Source organism: Neoarius graeffei, chromosome 20 (assembly GCF_027579695.1).
Source record: "Neoarius graeffei isolate fNeoGra1 chromosome 20, fNeoGra1.pri, whole genome shotgun sequence".
In the NCBI taxonomy this organism is placed as follows: domain Eukaryota; kingdom Metazoa; phylum Chordata; class Actinopteri; order Siluriformes; family Ariidae; genus Neoarius; species Neoarius graeffei.
In genome coordinates this window covers 53,476,948-53,495,575 of record NC_083588.1, presented here as the reverse complement: position 1 = coordinate 53,495,575, position 18,628 = coordinate 53,476,948, and the positions used below count along the sequence as shown (strand labels likewise).

At 42.5% G+C, this 18,628-nt stretch overlaps 1 protein-coding gene across 1 annotated transcript in view; it reads right to left on the bottom strand.

The window, feature by feature from the left end:
- rab5c (RAB5C, member RAS oncogene family) overlaps positions 1–18,628 on the bottom strand; it is a 55,157-nt gene that overhangs the window by 8,994 nt on the left and 27,535 nt on the right. The window contains exons 3-5 of the mRNA XM_060901983.1: positions 10,446–10,597; positions 7,862–7,984; positions 7,667–7,760 (exon numbers count right to left, since the gene is read on the bottom strand). Of these exons, the coding sequence (XP_060757966.1) occupies positions 7,667–7,760; positions 7,862–7,984; positions 10,446–10,597 (369 nt within the window). The remainder of the gene's footprint in view (positions 1–7,666; positions 7,761–7,861; positions 7,985–10,445; positions 10,598–18,628) is intronic.

The following is an 18,628-nucleotide window of genomic DNA, read 5'->3' as shown; positions in this document are numbered from 1 at the left end:
TACTGTTGCTGTCTTCAAAAGGGATATAATATCAGTATAATTTTGCATGATTCAACAATACAATATATACAAACCTATACAAATTTACCAATATACATGTATGGAACTATAACAGCGACCGTCTTCATTTTTGTCCCCCTCGCGGACGTGCGATCTGTCGCTGTTGTTGTTGGAGTCACGCTGGCTGCCGGTTTTGCCGAGATACGATAAAATCGTCCTTGTTTTCTGGGCGTTTTTGTCGGACTCTTGCCCTGAAGAAACAATCCCCTTCTTGGGAGCCATGTTTGTTGTGCCGCATTGAATTCTGGGAGATGCATGGCGGAAACTGCCGAGGTAGTTGTCGGGTCCTCCCGGCGGGTATTAAAAGTGACGAAATCTTACATCGGAAAATGGCAACTGCCCTTATTTGGTTGTCGTCGCCTTTTGTCGGTATTACGTAAATATTGCTCAACTTTGACTTGGAAAACCCCGTCAGGTTCACGCGGCGCAGGTTTGTTTTTTTTACAGCGCCGCTAGTTTGCTAATTTGAGAACCACTGTATCCCGAGCCTGATTTTTTCATTCTGCAAAATTGCAGGTTGTTTAATTTTTCTTCTGCAATCTTGAAAGTCATTCTGCAAAATGCAGACGGGTATTTCGAACACTGTTTAATTATTCTATCCACATTCACTGGATATGAGCAATCACATGCTCCGATTGGCTACTCTACGACTAGGCCATCAGCTCAGAAAAACAAAATGGCAGAGTGTGTTGCTGAAACAACAGAGGACGAAATAAAAACTCTACTTGAAAACAAAACCCAAAAAATAGTTATAAAAGTATTTAAAAGAAACAGAAAAGAATATAGTGGGGGTTTTGGGTCTCCCCTCCCCCCAAAATAGCTCCGTTTCACACTCCAGCCCAGTCGGTGGCAGTAATGCACCTTTAAGTTGGTTTGCCAAACATAAAAAAAAAAAAAAAACAAAGACCCCAAAAAAAAAAAAAAACCAAAAGGCAACAAAATATGGAATCAAAGTATTTGATGGCAAGAACATTTTTATTTTTCAAGAATTATCGCATTTTTCACAAATTACAACTGCCATTTCGCCGGTTTGTTTACATTCTAAGCGGAAATTATTTCGTCGGATGTTGTGTCAAGTTTTTATTTCTTGAATTTATAATTAAAAAAAAATTTGCTCAGTTTCTGAAAATCCAGTGAATGTGGATAGAATAACAGTTACCGTATTTTTCGGACTACAAGTCGCACTTTTTTTCATGGTTCGGCTGGCCATGCGACTTATACTCCGGTGCGACGCACATATGTTTTTTTTTTTTCACCGCAAGAGGATGCTATGTAGCTTTGCATGCAAGTACCGTGTACTTGCATGCAAAGCTATGCAAAGGTATGTGCCGTGTACTCTATTAATACCACTGAAAGAAAAAAAATACCGTTACAACTGACAACAAAAATTAGCATTACAACAACGACTGAACAGAAATATGCCGCTAAAAAGAAAATCATATACTGCTGAATTCAAGCTGCAAGTAATTAAATATGCAGCCGAAAATGGTAATAGGGCAGCTGAACGAAAGTTTGGATGCAGTGAAAAACTTGTTAGGGACTGGAGAAAAGCGGAGGATAATTTGAAGGGAATGAAAACAAAAAAAGCTAACCGAGGGCTAAAGGCTAGATGGCCACGTTTAGAAGAGCATGGGCTTCAGTGACAACGGAAACCATCCTGTCGGGGTTTCGAAAGGCTGGAATAACTGGAGCTGATGCCGAGTCTGACGACAGCCACGCAGAAGAGGAAACGGCGCTTCGTCTGCTGCTGGAGTTGGCAGAGTTGTTCAGAAGCGACACAGAGGATGAGGAATTCAATGGATTTGCTGATTTGGAGTGAAATCGTCAGCTTGATAAACTTGATTGACCTGTGTTATTATTATTATTAATGATAGGCCTATAGTTATTTAAATAAGTTATGTAATGATTTTCGGCCTATAGGCTATTGAATAACTTGATGTTACGGTACATATTCAGCCAGTTTTTCTCTGGGCTATTATAAATGATTTTGTTTTGCATTTTTAAAAATAACTCTCCTTCCAAGATGAACTTTATTCTTCGTCTCGTCTCTGATGTTATGGTGTTAATGGTCTGAATAACGTTTAATGTTTTTATCCGATATGACGTTAACTGGCAGGCGCACTTTCTGCCTGTTTTTTTTTTTTTCTCTGAGCGGTTGTTGGTGTTTTTTTTTTTTTTCACTAGACAGTTGTTTTTACTACCGTACCTGTCTTTGGAGATGATATACCTATAGCCTACTTGGTCTCTGATTTGATGAAATAAAATTCGACAAAAATGAAGAATGACCCTCCTCGATGATGACTACAGCTTTAATAACAAAGATGAAAGAGCCATGGGGCGATAATAAGCCCTACCGGTAAAAATATTCTAAAAGAAAACTGATTAATGCATCAGTAATAGGCTAATATTAGTTATAATAATAATATTATAGGCTATTAGTAATAACGATAGTGATAGTATTAAAGATAGTAGTAGATATTTAAAATAATCAGACTAGGCTACTTACAGGGCAAAGGGCGCGTTATCACTGCTCAGCTGTTCGTTTATTAAATAAACAATGCAGTCGCACAGTAACCACGCGCCGCTTATCAGATACAATCACACATTCTATGGATAGAATAACCCTTCAAAAAAGTGCGACTTATAGTCCGGTGCGACGTATATATGTGTTTTTCGTCTTCATAATGCATTTTTTGGCTGATGCGACTTAAACTCCGGAGCAACGTATAGTCCGGAAAACACGGTACTCCACTCAATCTCGTCGTACACGGCTTATAGCCGACTCGGTGTTATGTGCCTCGTCAGTCATCAGCTCATGTATGACCTGATTTTGTGGAATAACTTAAAGTGCCATTCCACCATTGGATGTATTTTTTTGGCATAAAATACAATATATTTTATGACATGACTAGACAGAAATCTTTTAGCTTCAAAATGATATATCAAACGTAATTTTTTGACAACAAGTATATTAATTTTGCGACCAAAGTCACCTACCCTTTTAATTTCCGCGCGGTAGTGAAACGTGATGTCATCGGCAGGTTCCCCTTCTTGTGTACCACGTCACGTGTGACGTGGCACAGATTATCAGCAATGGCGGACAGAACGCGACTGTCAGCTTCGGAAAAGAAGCGAAGGAAAATAGCAAGTGATGCCCAAAGGAGACGGTCGATGGTGAATATCGGCACAGCAATCGACAAGTGGAAATCGCGTTCTATCCGCCATTGCTGATAATCTGTGCCACGTCACACGTGACGTGGTACACAAGAAGGGGAACCTGCCGATGACATCACGTTTCACTACCGCGCGGAAATTAAAAGGGTAGGTGACTTTGGTCGCAAAATTAATATACTTGTCGTTGTCAAAAAATTATGTTCGATATATCATTTTGAAGCTAAAAGATTTCTCTGTCTAGTCATGTTGTCATAAAATATACTGTATTTTATGCCAAAGAATACATCCAATGGTGGAATGGCACTTTAAGTACATCTTGATATATAAAACGCTGTAATATCTCAAACTAAAATCAGACAAATGTTTACGGGACAAACTTTGCAGAGATGAATAATTGTTCATTTCCATTTACTGCTATTATTCCAGTATCATGACGGCAAATCAAACAGGGTGTAAAGCACAGACAATAACTGGAATAAAAGAACGCCTGGTTAGCAGACAGCTAGTTCAGCATTCAACACCATCTGAACTGCTTCCTCAGGAGACATCAAGTGGTATCGCAGTGGTCTGAACTGTACACGGAGTGCAGAATTATTAGGCAAGTTGTATTTTTGAGGATTAGTTTTATTATTGAACAACTATGTTCTCAATCAAACAAAAAGACTCAAATATCAAAAGCTGAATATGTATGGAAGTTAGAGTGGGGTGTTTTTAGTTTTGGCCATTTTAGGAGAATATGTACATGTTCAGGTAACTTTCACTGTGCAGAATTATTAGGCAACTTAATAAAAACCAAATGTGTAGCCATTTCCCTTATTTATTTTCACCAGGTACACTGATATGACAACTCCAGATTTGCAAATAAACATATCTGACATTCAAACACAAAACAAAAACAAATCAGTGACCAATATAGCCACCCTTCTTCATGAGGACGCTCAAAAGCCTTCCATCCATAGATTCTGTCAATTTCTTTATCTGTTCACGACCAACATTGTGTGCAGCAGCAACCACGGCCTCCCAGACGCTGTTCAGAGAGGTGTACTGTTTTCCCTCTTTGTAGACCTCACGTTTTATAATGGACCACAGGTTCTCTATGGGGTTTAGGTCAGGTGAACAAGGGGGCCATGTCATTATTTTTTCACCTTTCAGACCTTTACTGGCTAGCCACGCAGTGGAGTATTTGGACGCATGAGATGGAGCGTTATCCTGCATGAAAATCATGTTCTTCTTGAAAGATGCTGACTTTTTCCTATACCACTGCTTGAAGGAGGTTTCTTCCAGGAACTGGCAGTAGGTCTGGGAGTTGAGTTTGAGTCCATCCTCAACTCGAAAAGGTCCAACAAGCTCGTCTTTGATGATACCAGCCCATAGCAGTACTCCACCTCCACCTTGCTGGCGTCTGAGTCGGAGTGGAGCTCTGTGCCCATTACTGATCCAGCCACAGGCCCATCCATCTGGCCCATCAAGAGTCACTCTCATCTCATCAGACCACAGCACCTTAGAAAAATCAGTCTTAAGATATTTCTTGGCCCAGTCTTGACGTTTTATCTTGTGTGCCTTACTCAGTGGTGGTCGTTTTTCAGCCTTCCTTACCTTGGCCATGTCCCTCAGTATTGCACACCTTGTACTCTTTGACACTCCAGGAATGTTGCAACTCTGGAATATGGCAGAACTGGATGCTAATGGCTGCTTGTTAGCTTCACGCTTGATTTTCCGCAGATCATGTGCAGTTATTTTGCGCCTTTTTTTTTTCCACACGCTTCTTTCGACCCTGTTGACTATTTGCAATGAAACGCTTGATTGTTCGGTGATCACGTTTCAACATCTTCGCAATTTCAAGAGTGCTGCATCCGTCTGCACGACATCTCACAATTTTATACTTTTCAAAGTCTGTCAGCTCTCTCTTCTGACCCATTTTGCCAGAGGAAAAGAGGTTGCCTAATAATTATGCACACCTGATATAGCGTGTTGATGTCATTAGACCACACCCCCTCTCATTACACAGATGCACAGCACCTGATATACTTAATTGGTAGTAGGCTTTCAAGCCTGAACAGCTTGGAGTGGGACAACATGCATTAAAAGGATGTTGTGGTCAAAATACTCACTTGCCTAATAATTCTGCACTCAGTGTATATGAGTAAATTCTGTAGCTAGGAAATGAGTGATTGTGGTGGTGGGGGAGGAGGAGAACTGGCTGTCGTTCAGTGACTCGAGTTTTATAAACAGGAACCAGCTCAGCTTCTGTATCAGTTATGTAAATTACTTCGCTGAAGACCAGAGCTGCAGGGCAAGACCCATTACGTCAGAAAGAGGAGGGTTTTCACAGACCTTGTTTTTCCATTTCATCATCATTCCTGCTTTGATTAGTATACTGAAAAGGATTTATTTCCTGATACAACTGAAGAGGGCCAAAGTACCAGTCAACGAACAATTGAAATGAAACAATTTCCAAAATGTTGACAAGACAAAGTTTAATATAACATCTGTTTAACTTATAACGTGAAAGTAAGGTTAATAATATAAACTTAGATTACACATTTTTCAGTTTTACTCAAATTAGGGTGGTGCAAAAATGAGTACACCCCACAGCAAAAACTACTACATCTAGCACTTTGTATGGCCTCCATGATTTTTAATGACAGCACCAAGTCTTCTAGGCATGGAATGAACAAGTTGGCGACATTTTGCAACATCAATCTTTTTCCATTCTTCAACAACGACCTCTTTTAGTGACTGGATGCTGGATGGAGAGTGATGCTCAACTTGTCTCTTCACAATTCCCCAAAGAAAATAATTTCTTCACACCACAAAGGTGAAGGCTACAAGAAGATCAGCAAAGCTTTACTTATCAGTCAGAATACTGTAGCAAAAGTGGTACAAAAATTTAAGAAAGATGGAACTGCAACCATCTCACAGAGACGTCCAGGTCGTCCACGGAAGTTAACACCTCGACAGGAGCGTCTTCTGATGAGAAGGGTTGAAGAAAATCGGCATGCAAGTTCACTGCAGTATATCTAAAGAAGTAGAAAGCCAAACTGGGGTGGCTATTTCCCGTGACACAATACGGCGTACACTGCAGAGGAATGGCATGCATGGATACTGTCCACGAAAGAAGCCTCTCCTAAAGCCCAGGTACAAAAAAGCCCGCCTAGAGTTTGCCAGGGCCCATGCTGACAAAGATGAAGACTACTGGGACTCTATACTCTGGAGTGATGAGACCAAGATAAATGTTGTTGGAACTGATGGCTTCAAAACTGTATGGCGTCGCAAAGGTGAGGAATACAAAGAAAAATGCCTGGTGCCTACAGTGAAACATGGTGGTGGCAGTGTCCTTATGTGGGGCTGCATGAGTGCTGCTGGTGTCGGGGAGCTGCATTTCATTGATGGCATCATGAATTCACAGACGTATTGCTCTATACTGAAAGAGAACCTGCTACCATCACTCCGTGCCCTTGGTCGTCGTGCACTTTTCCAACATGACTAAACGCACATCTAAGGCCACTGTTGGATTTCTGAAGAAGAACAGGGTGAAAGTGATTCAGTGGCCGAGTATGTCTCCTGATCTGAACCCAATCGAACACCTATGGGGAATTCTGAAGAGACAAGTTGAGCATCACTCTCCATCCAGCATCCAGTCACTAAAAGAGGTCGTTGTTGAAGAATGGAAAAAGATTGATGTTGCAAAAATGTCTCCAACTTGTTCATTCCATGCCTAGAAGACTTGGTGCTGCCATTAAAAATCATGGAGGCCATACCGTACAAAGTACTAGATGTAGTAGTTTTTGTTGTGGGGTGTACTCATTTTTGCACCACCCTAATTTGAGTAAAACTGAAAAATGTGTAATCTAAGTTTATATTATTAACCTTACTTTCACGTTATAAGTTAAACAGATGTTATATTAAACTTTGTCTTGTCGACATTTTGGAAATTGCTTGTGTTTATTGAGATATTGTTTAAAATGTGACTTTTCAAAGAGAGTGCACTCATTTACGCTCAGCACTGTACCTAAATTCAAAACAAATCGTTTGAAAAACTCTTTGAAAACATCATGTCGTGAACCTAATTGAATTTCAAAGTTGCACTGAAATTGATCAGGAAAATTTTATTGAATATTTGTATAGATAATTAGTATTTATTTACCATGATTTACATAATACGCAATTCAGCCTATTGGGGCTGCGATCTACGGGTTAATAAAGCATTTCTCATTCTCAAAAGAGGATGAAATCTAATTGTTGACGGACAGTTCGACAAAGTTTATTCTCCTGCCAAATTCATGACACAAAAGTGATCGATTTATAATTAAAACCTGCAGTGCCTTTTTAATCGATTAACCAACTCCACATTTTTTTTTTAACATCTTCTCGAGCCGCATGAAGACGTGGACGAAAGCGCCGCTCGCAAGTTGCGACAGCTGCTGCTTACCGATGGCCATGAAGATCTCGTTGACATTCATGGCAGTCTTAGCGGATGTCTCCATGAACAGCAGGCTGTTGTCGTCTGCGTACGCCTGCGCTTCCTGAGAAGACGTGTGTAGAAGTCAGAAATATGCCTGAGCGCATGATCATCATCATCATCATCATGGCAACCTTTGTCCAGAAAATGCAGACACGCACATACCTGGAAATCCACAGCTCTCTTGTTAGCAAGGTCGGCTTTGTTCCCAGCCAGAGCGATGACGATGTTGGGGCTGGCCTGTCTCTGGAGCTCCTTTACCCAGTTCTTTGCTCGGGTGAAAGTGTCCTGGAATTCAGCATGCTCATTAGCAAAAGATTGCTTGAACAAGAATTCTGTCATGCATACTAATGTCGGTTGGCGCAAGTATGAAGACTACGGTAAAATTCAACACACCTCAATAAAATGCTACAAAAAAAAAAAAAAACACCAAGTCATATCTGCTTTAAAATAACTACGGAAATGAGAGTACACAGTACAGAGCAAAGGTCTGTTCGTCACACGGTGAGTAATAACTGACCTCAGCAGTCAGTCAGTCAGTCAGCTGAGACTGCTGAGCAGAAGTGCATGGAGCGTGTGTGTTTGTGTGTTGGCCTCCTGATAATTAAAAGGCAGCGCAATGACCAAAACGTACCACTCGAAGATCTAATAATAAAGCAAGCAAAGGTTCAGTGTTGTAAAGTGCGAGGTGAATTTTAAACCGCAGCACTCGTACTTGTATCCTGAGCTTGCATTCAAGTCCTAAATAAAGCTCTGGGAGGAAGTGAGATGGTTAAACTGAAGATCTAATTATCAGAAGGAAGAAAGTAGTTCAATACGAGTAGTATTTTTCTCAGCACACAGTGAAACTAGGGCGGCACGGTGGTGTAGTGGTTAGCGCTGTCGCCTCACAGCAAGAAGGTCCGGGTTCGAGCCCCGTGGCCGGCGAGGGCCTTTCTGTGCAGAGTTTGCATGTTCTCTCCGTGTCCGCGTGGGTTTCCTCCGGGTGCTCCGGTTTCCCCCACAGCCCAAAGACATGCAGGTTAGGTTAACTGGTGACTCTAAATTGACCGTAGGTGTGAATGTGAGTGTGAATGGTTGTCTGTGTCTATGTGTCAGCCCTGTGATGACCTGGCGACTTGTCCAGGGTGTACCCCGCCTTTCGCCCGTAGTCAGCTGGGATAGGCTTCAGCTTGCCTGCGACCCTGTAGAACAGGATAAAGCGGCTAGAGATAATGAGATGAGATGAGATAGTGAAACTACGCAGCACCTTTGTGGTGCGAGTGTGGAGAGTGAGAACATCATGAAAAACCTCATCTCATGCTGACCTGCATGGCAAAAAAAAAAGGCCTTGTACGAGAACATTTACTCTTAGACACCCCTTTAAGGTGCCGTTTACACATACCCGGGTATTTTTAAAAACGCAGACCTTTGCCTTCGTTTGTGCCTTTCGTTTATACACAAACGGAGTTTTTTCCTCTGAAAACGATTCTTTCTAAAAACCCCGGCAAAAGTGGAGATTTTTTGAAAACTCCGTTTTGCGTTCGTGTGTAAAGAGACCAAAACGGAGTTTTACGCAATCTTTGCGCCACAAAAGAGCGACCATTGTACATATGACAAGCATGGAAACACTCAAGGCCAATTTATGCTGACAACCCAGTCCTCGCAGACGGCATCGCAGATAGCGTCTGCGTAGCCCCCCCCCCCACCTTCGCAGACGCTCTGCGCGCACCTCCCAAAAATTGTGACCACCGCAGAAGCCTCGCAGACAAGAGGGCTCTGATTGGTCCACTCTACATCCGCTGTACACGCACTTCCGCTTCCCTACTTTCCCGGTTTGGTTTGTTTTCACGACCGCCATTTTTAAAAACACGAGCGAAGATGGAGCAGCACGAAGAGCGGTTGATCGAGGAAGTGAGGAAGTACGGACATCTATACGACTCCAGTTCTAGTCATTATAAGTAACCGGAGGATAAACACTCCACTAACCACACCCACCAACTACTCCTAGCGATTTCGCGACTTCGCGCCCCCTTGCGTTGTGGCGGTGAATAACATCGCGCACGCCTATTACTCCCCGCTCAACGATAAATTACAACTGTCTGCGAAAAGCTGTCTGCGAAAGCCTTGTCGCAAGAGCATGCAGAGGCCTTCAGAGTAGCAGCATTTCTGTTATTAAGAGCTATATTCGCCTGTTTGCTTTTGAGAATAAAGCTCATAGACCAGCAGAGACGCATTAGGGCTCGGAGGGCAGCAATTGCGGAGCTTCTGGTGACCAAAAGAGCCCGACCGTACCACCGCCAGCGTCAGCGATTTTGGGTTCGACCTGGACGGACTGCTATCCGGTGGGAGAATTTCGAGAATGGCGTTGTCCACTTCGCTGTCGGTCCAAACAAACGACCCTGGCGCCATGTTTTCTTCTTTGAAAGGAACAGGAAGACGTTCGTGTCGGCGGTTCTCGATGAGGCTTCCGATTGGCTTGTGTGGAATTGTCATTCTTCTAACACTGCCACCGACAGTCTTGGCGTAGTTTAACAGCTCTTGACAGCGTATTTATGCGGATCAATATAAACGCAATTTAAAAAAAATAAAAATAAAAAAACGCAGCTGTGTGCACGAAGTTATTTTGGAAAACGGAGTTTAGAAAATACGCGTTTTTAAAAATACCCGGGTATGTGTAAACAGCGCCTAAGTCCACATCAGGGATTTGAGCACCAGATCCTTGAGTTTGAGCGTTACACAGCTATGATGAGTGTGTGCGTGCTCTTACTGTGTTAGTGATGTCGTAGACTACAATGGCAGCCTGGGCTCCTCTGTAGTACATTGGAGCCAAACTGTGGTATCTCTCTTGCCCGGCTGTGTCCCAAATCTCAAACTTTACTGTTGTATCATCCAAGCAGACTGTCTGTGTGAGGAATGCGGCTGTAAGGAAGGAAGAAATTACAGATGCAGAATTACGCTAATGAGGACAACAAATCGTGCTAAATAAATAACCCAGCGCTCTTCAATTCACTCTCGTGCAAAAGCATCACTTAACGAGGTCATAAAGTAGACATTCTCCCTTTATTCAAGCGTTATCGTTGCCCAAAAAAATATTTAGTTGATCTGCTGAATGGAAAAAAAATTACACTATTTTTGAAATGATCCCAGATTTCTTTCAAGCTCTGACTCGCTTCACTGAAACAGCGGCACTTGGGATGTGCTGGAAATAACAGCGCTCAACAAGTGAGAAGACAAAAAGGAGAAAATCCTGAAATGTGTGTTAAAACACACAGAAGTTAGAACTTTAGTGGAGCGGATAGCTGGTAAAATATTTCACTTGGTGAGCAAAGCACCAAATTTTGCATGAAACTTTGTCTGCATGTACCTGACCAAAAATCATCGTTGGCCACTCAAGTTTCCACCATTTTCAAGATGGCTGCCATGATTTTCAAAATGGTGTAATAAACGCAGTAATAAGGAAAATGACTTGTCACTATCAATAACTGAAGGCCGAGGGATTATCCTTTTACCACCTACAGCTATAACACTTTAACGTATGGGATACAACTAGGTTCGAAGATGGAATTCCTACACCTCGCCCGATCGTTCATCCAGTGCAATTTAATTCCCGTGCGATCTGTACACCATTCAAGGGACTTTTAGCCCCGTCCCTCTTGGCCCGGCTCTCCCGCGTTGGCACACTCCGTCAATTCGGATACGACATCACGGCCTGTATATACGGGGCGGATCGTAATGTATTTGGGAGACTTTGTATCAATAATGAACAAAGCTTACACTGAACCCCATGCCGAGTTTAACGGCAGTAAATTGCACCATTGTGCCCTGGTAGTGTTTGCAATTTACTCTTTTGAGAATATAAAACAGTTTCTTATGCCGCTTTTCCACTACAAACGCGGCTGAGTTGGGCTGAGCCGTGCCGTGCTGAGTTGGGCTGAGTTGAGCTGAGTGGGGCTGTTGGAGTTGCATTTTGACTACAACCGCGCTGAACCGTGCTGGCTGGAAGTGGGTGGACACATTGGGTGGAGTTAGCGAAAGTGGGTGGACGTCACGTGATGTCGTTAAGCAGCGCAAACAGTGACATCAGTGAGCTTTTAAGCGGTAGTCTCACAACCCGGATAGTAAACAATAAACATGGAGGACATGGAGTCGTTAGTGTTGCTGGTCTTGGTGCTGTGGCTTGTTGTCACCGACAACGCCAACAGATACTGGCAAGAGCGTATAGATGAGGCGAGGCGCATAAGGCTTCAGAAATTCTCGTAATTCGTAATTATTCTTCTTCCGGGTTTACGGTGTTTACAGATCCCAGCGCGCTCGCGGGGCGTGTGGGCATGTGAGGACACTCCTCCTCACCAATCAGTGCACAGGGGAGTGTCTGCTCACGCCCCCAGCCTCACTCGGCTCGCTTTGGCTCGCTTCAGCCCCACTCCAAAACGGTGCGAGTTTTAGGGGCTAAGCAGGGCTGAAGCGAGCCGAGTCGTGCTGTTCTTTGGTAGTTGAAACGCGAGCCGTGTCGGGCTGAAGCGAGCTGAAAAAGGGTAGTGGAAAAGGGCCATTAGTTGCCCTTTTGAATCAAACTTTTATCATGCTCCTGGACAGTTTTGATCCATGTTGAATTATTTTGAAAGAATAGTCATTATAACTTCACTCACATAATAACCAAAGCCTTCTACATTAAAATTGTGAAAATCCGGCCAAAAAAACGACCACGATAAAGATACATGTCCATATTTCGGAAGTTTGGTTGTTGAAAATGACTGTAAAGCATGAAAACTGGCACACATGTAGATCAAACCATACTGTTTCCAAAACAATCGTTGGCCATCGCGATTTCCGCCATTTTAAAGATGGCCGCCGCTGTTTTCAAAATGGCGGAAATCGCGATGGCCAACGATTGTTTTGGAAACAGTATGGTTTGATCTACATGTGTGCCAGTTTTCATGCTTTGCTCACCAAGTGAAATATTCTGGTGAAAATTTCATGTTAGCCGCTACACTACTTGTGGCAAGTCAGCAAAGCTGCTCACATGACTTTAGGTACACAGCTCTGTGACCTCTGACCTGACGCTCGACGGGGGGGGGGAAGCAGGAGGAAGATATTTTTAAAAAAAAACCCGAATCCTGTCCGTACACTGCGGCTGATGTAAGCATGTGGCATCCTGTATGGAATAAGACGTAGAATTTCCTTCCGTTTCTGCACACAATTTAATCTCTCATCAAAAGCCGGTCCTTTCACTAAAGGATCTCTTTCACACTGAGTAGGTGGCCACTAAAAACAAGACGGTTTCAATACGGAGACAGACGCGTGTGCGCGCACGCACACAAACCAGAAAATCCAGGAAATTCCACAGCCGTGCTGCTTCCTCTACTTCGTGCACGAGGTGTAGCTACTTCCTGTCAGCTCGCTCACAAGGAAAGCACCAGCTCACCTTTCTAACGACGTCACGGCCTGCAGTTCACGAACACACAAAGCCATTTAACCTTGAAGGCACTTAATCACAGTGTAGCATTTATTGTGAGAAAAGACTTGGCTGAGACATACCGAGTCTTCATGTCTCCAAGCCCACGAAGTAATAAAAATAAAAAAATAAAAAGACCTCAATTTAAGTCACGACACCGTTTCCGCCAATCGTGATTTTTCTCCCTCACTGTCGCCAAATATCCTTTTCCAGCAAAGGAATAGCTAACTGCTCCCACTAAACACACAAACTCATACAAGTAAATAAACAAGCACCTTTAAATAAATAAATTTGGCATCCATTAACTGAAGAAATAACATTAAAGCACATCTGGAAGTGAATGAGCTCATAACTAACTTTGGAATTACTGGCACCCTTGATGATAAGGTTATGGAAAAAAAAAAAACACAGGGAAAGAAAGCTCACCTTTAAATGTCTTCCAAGGGGATAAAAATCTAAGTTTTAAAACAAATCCATGCTATTTAGTCATAAATTACTAGGTCAAGTCCTACATAGGGCGGCACGGTGGCGTAGTGGTTAGCGCTGTCACCTCACAGCAAGAAGGTCCTGGGTTCGAGCCCCGTGGCCGGCGAGGGCCTTTCTGTGCGGAGTCTGCATGTTCTCCCCGTGTCCGCGTGGGTTTCCTCCGGGTGCTCCGGTTTCCCCCAAAGACATGCAGGTTAGTTTAACTGGTGACTCTAAATTGACCGTAGGTGTGAATGTGAGTGTGAATGTGAGTGTGCTCTAGAGATAGGCTCTAGAGATAATGAGATTAGATCCTACATATTTTTAAAAAGAAACTGTCGAAACTATGAACAGTAAAGGCCTCTGCATGCTCTTGCGACAAGGCTTTCGCAGACAGTTGTAATTTATCGTTGAGCGGGGAGTAATAGGCGTGCGCGATGTTATTCACTGCCACAACGCAAGGGGGCGCGAAGTCGCGAAATCGCTAGGAGTAGTTGGTGGGTGTGGTTAGTGGAGTGTTTATCCTCCGGTTACTTAGAATGACTAGAACTGGAGTCGTATAGATGTACGTACTTCCTCGATCAACCGCTCTTCGTGCTGCTCCATCTTCGCTCGTGTTTTTAAAAATGGCGGTCGTGAAAACAAACCAAACCGGGAAAGAAGGGAAGCGGAAGTGCGTGTACAGCGGATGTAGAGTGGACCAATCCGAGCCCCCTCGTCTGCGACGCTGTCTGCGAGGCTTCTGCGGTGGTCACAATTTTTGGGAGGTGCACGCAGAGCGTCTGCGAAGGTGGGGGGGCTATGCAGACACTGTCTGCGACGCCGTCTGCAAGGACTGGGTTGTCAGCATAAATTGGCCTTAAGGCGACTGAAAAAAATAATCATCAATTTTATTCTTGGTAAAATCCGGGCAGGTGTCAATACTTTTGCCTTGGTCATTTTTGTTGCATCCTTGTCTTGTTTATTGGTGTCATTTTTAGATCTGTGGTGAGATATGGACAGCTTTAACAGCTCCACTACAGCCCCAAATGTTAGCAGGAACAAAAACGACCTGCACCTAGAAACAACTTGGAAGAACCAAGACAATAAAATTCTCTCTAATAAACAAATCACTTCTTACTTCAAACGCGTTACAGTCGTCTCATTTATTTTTAAGAACATTTCTTATTCCCATCCCGTCACCCTACATCGCTTGCATCACAATTATTGGCACCCCTACTTTTAGGGACGGGTACACAACCTCTGTTTGCTAACAGAGTCTGACAACACCGAGTCGCCTCCTTTAACACCTGAGATCCAGAGCATGGAATCCGAGACTCCTCAATACCAAATGCTCTCAAGATACCAACACACGCCATGACTACTGTTTCCACGGTCACATCAGCCATCTCTCCCATTATGTGGTCTTACCATAGAGTTAGAACATATATAAATAAAATATTTATCTCCAAACCAGGAAACCTGGTCCTGCGTCCAAACACGCATACTCGGATACCATTAGTACCAGAGGGGGGAATCGTCAGAGCCTTCCAGGCCTTCAAAGAAGCCCAAACATAGCAGCATTTCAAATGTTATATTTAATTGCTTTCATTATAATTATTCTCTTCTAATTTAACCTCATTTTCTATCAAATTTGCTTCAGAAATGAAAGGGTTACTGTCCTGAAATCGTTAAAATTGAGTTATCCAATGAGATTTTTTTTGTTTATTTGTTGTCTCTCGGCTGAGAAGAGTTTAGAGCTGGCTCATTCATTGGTTAGGACATCATTGCTGGGACAGAAAGCCATGGCAGTGTGTGTTTATGTAGGAAGTGACAAATGAATTAACCAAATCGGATTTTGATTTATAGCAGGAGGGACCAAAAATTTAATTACCCTTGGCCAACACGAGCTTAACCACGACTCTGCAAAGTCAGTGCAGCAGTGAAGTCACCTTCCAGCCAGTGTAGCGTTTATCAGTAGTGTTAGCGAATGCTAATAAAGTGGTCAAGCCGGTGCTATCAAGAGCAAGTAGCACAGCAGGCTGTCTACAGGTTTGTCCAAGTTAAATTTAAGGGTGTTTTCACACCTGGTCCCCTTTAAAGGAACCAGACTCAGTCCTCTTTAAGTGGACCAAAAAGTGGACCAACAGAAAAAGAACTGTTCTTTTTGTGTTCACACTGAATTTATTACAAAGAGGACTGGGTTCTCTTTCTGGTCCTGTTAAGTTTTGATAGGGCCTCAGTCCTCTTTCTGTTCACACCAGGTCCTCTAGAGCCCTCAGACCCCCAGTGCACGGAATTCTGGGTAATTTTCTCTTGAATCAAAATGTCTGCTGCCATGCTTGCCCTGCTGTATTCTTTGATCAAAAATAGTGCGGATTAAGGAAAATAAATGTATTATATTAATTAATATATATAAATATAAATATATATATATATATATATATATATATATATATATATATATATATAAATAAAAAATATAGTTATATTATTGTGGCCGACTCGTCAGTCAGTAAGTTCAGAGAACTGTAAAGCGGCTGTGGTAAGTTCCAAAAGGAAGTTGAGTTTCCCTGCTACAGTCACGTGACCAACTACGGCAAACGAAGAAGGTTAAACTACAGTGAAAAAGGCGAAGTGAACCCGGTGCGATTTTTGTTCACAATGCGCAGATTAGGCGAACCGTACCGTTGATTTTTAGCGAACCGTACTGAAACCACCTCCTGAGGTGGTCTCAGTTCGGTTTGCTTTAAAGGGGTCCGGGTACGGTTGGAGTGTTCACATATGCACAAAAAATGCTGAGTCATCGATCTGAGTTCGGTTAGATGGCTGAAAGGGACCAAGTGTGAAAACACCCTAAGACCCCGTCCATACGTAGCCGGGTATCTGCTAAATCGAAGATATTTTTCTATGTTTTGGCCTGTCATCCACATGAAAACACATCAAAAACGAATATTTAAAAAAAACTCCGGGCAAAGTGAAGATTTTTGAAAACTCCGTGTATGCCTTTTCATGTAGACAGAGATAACCGGAGTTTTGCGTTTTAGAACGTCACAATCTGCGCCAAAAAAATGACAACAAATCTGCCCTGACGTCAAACGTGCGACCTTTGTTTACTGCAGAAGCCAGATTAAGCATGGACAAAGAGTAATGGATCGGAGTAGTGCCGTGAAAGCGTTAATTATTGTGCAGGGGCTATTTACATGTTTAATTTTAGAAGCCCAACTACTGATAAGATTCCCAATCAACGTTTTCTTGCGTCTTTTAAAGTTTATACTCCAAAATTGTGTTTAGAAGCAATTCTGTCTCCGAGTCTGTCCAGACGAACGAGCTTGGCGCCATGTTTTATGTTTAGGCGGAAGGGACGCCAACAGAGGGCTATTCTGATGTGATTAGGGGGTAGGATTTGGGGAAATAATGCCATCTACAGGTTTGGAATGCTTATGAATGTGATTGAAAACGCAGATGTTCGGTTATGTGTGGAAGGGATTTTTTTCGAAGACGAGGTGGTGTGGATAAAACATTTTTATAAACGGGGGAGATGTTCGGTTTTAAAAATACCCGGCTACGTGTGTACATGGCCTAAGACTTTTTCATACCATGTTCCAAAAAAAATTAAGACCAAATCTAAAGTCATGCAAAAACGTACTCTTGAAAAAAACAAACAAACAAAAAAAAACTATAATGTAATGTAACTTATTGTTCTTGTAAACATTCACCAGAAAACACTATTCTAGTAGAAGTACTTCATTTCTTTTCCTTGACAGACATTCACACATTCAGAACACAAAACAAGGATCGGATAAACTTGTAACTATGCGACAATCAGAATGCAGTCACAGCGTTTAAATCTAATGTGAAAATGTGAATGAAGTCTCACACACAGAATCCAATGCAACATTTTTTTAAAATTATTATTTTCTCTGCTTGGGGAGTCACATTGTAAGCAGAATTGTTCAAGTCCATCTTTGGTCGAACAACAATGCAGAAAACAACAGTTAAACAACGTGAATGCACAGACACCTGAAACGTCAGCTCACTCACTTGAAAGGTACGCTCACTTGCACTTCTTAAAACACTTGGAACGATACCCACACACAAACAATACTATTCTCTCACATGCACGCAATTTTCTCTCTCTCACACACACACAATTTTCTCTTACATCTCGCAGATCTATCCTCTTCTCCACGACCGTTAGTGGTGGCCAGCGCTCGAAACTAATGGTGTCCCGATGTCCCGGGGACCATAAAAAATGTCATCGGGACACAAAATTATCATATCTGGGACAATCCCGGGACAATGGAAAAAAATAGATCTAGAAAAAAGTTCTACATTAATATTATTTACAAAGCCCTAACACATACGTAGACATTCACCTAATTTGTCAATTTTAATTTTAAAACGTTAACAGCGAAAAATACATAGTAGCTACACTTTCGATGCACCTGCATCCGTAGGCTACAGAGCAGCGCATTCTGTTCTAGAATCTTCGGCCGGAGTCCGCATTATATGGACTTGGAATGGAATTGCTACCGCACACGCTGCGCCGACTCTTGCCAGAACAAAAATGCTGAAGTGGTTGAAGCGGACCGACCGCGGGGAAGAAACTGAAAGCCCAGACATAACGTCTCCGGGACCTTCAGGATCCAAAGTGTCATCGCCTGGTCTGCAGGCAACGCTAGCAACTGAATGAACTTAATGAACACTGTTAGACACGTTATAAAATACAACAGGAATGATGTGGATGATATTGACGGAAGATACCGTTCAACAGAATAAGTGAGTTTTCTTGGTGTCTTTCTAGTTCAGAAAGTTTAGTCAGTCAGCAGCACAACTAGGCTCGGACCTGGCACTATGCTGATGTTGCTAACATTTGCACCCATGTTTCGGCAGCGAAAGTTCATAAAATGGATAACGGAAAGTTCATAAAAATGGATAACGGTAATGGATAACGGAAAGTTCATAAAAATGGATAACGGTAATGGATAACGGAAAGTTCATAAAAATGGATAACGGTAATGGTGAAAATTATAAGTTGGCCTTATAAG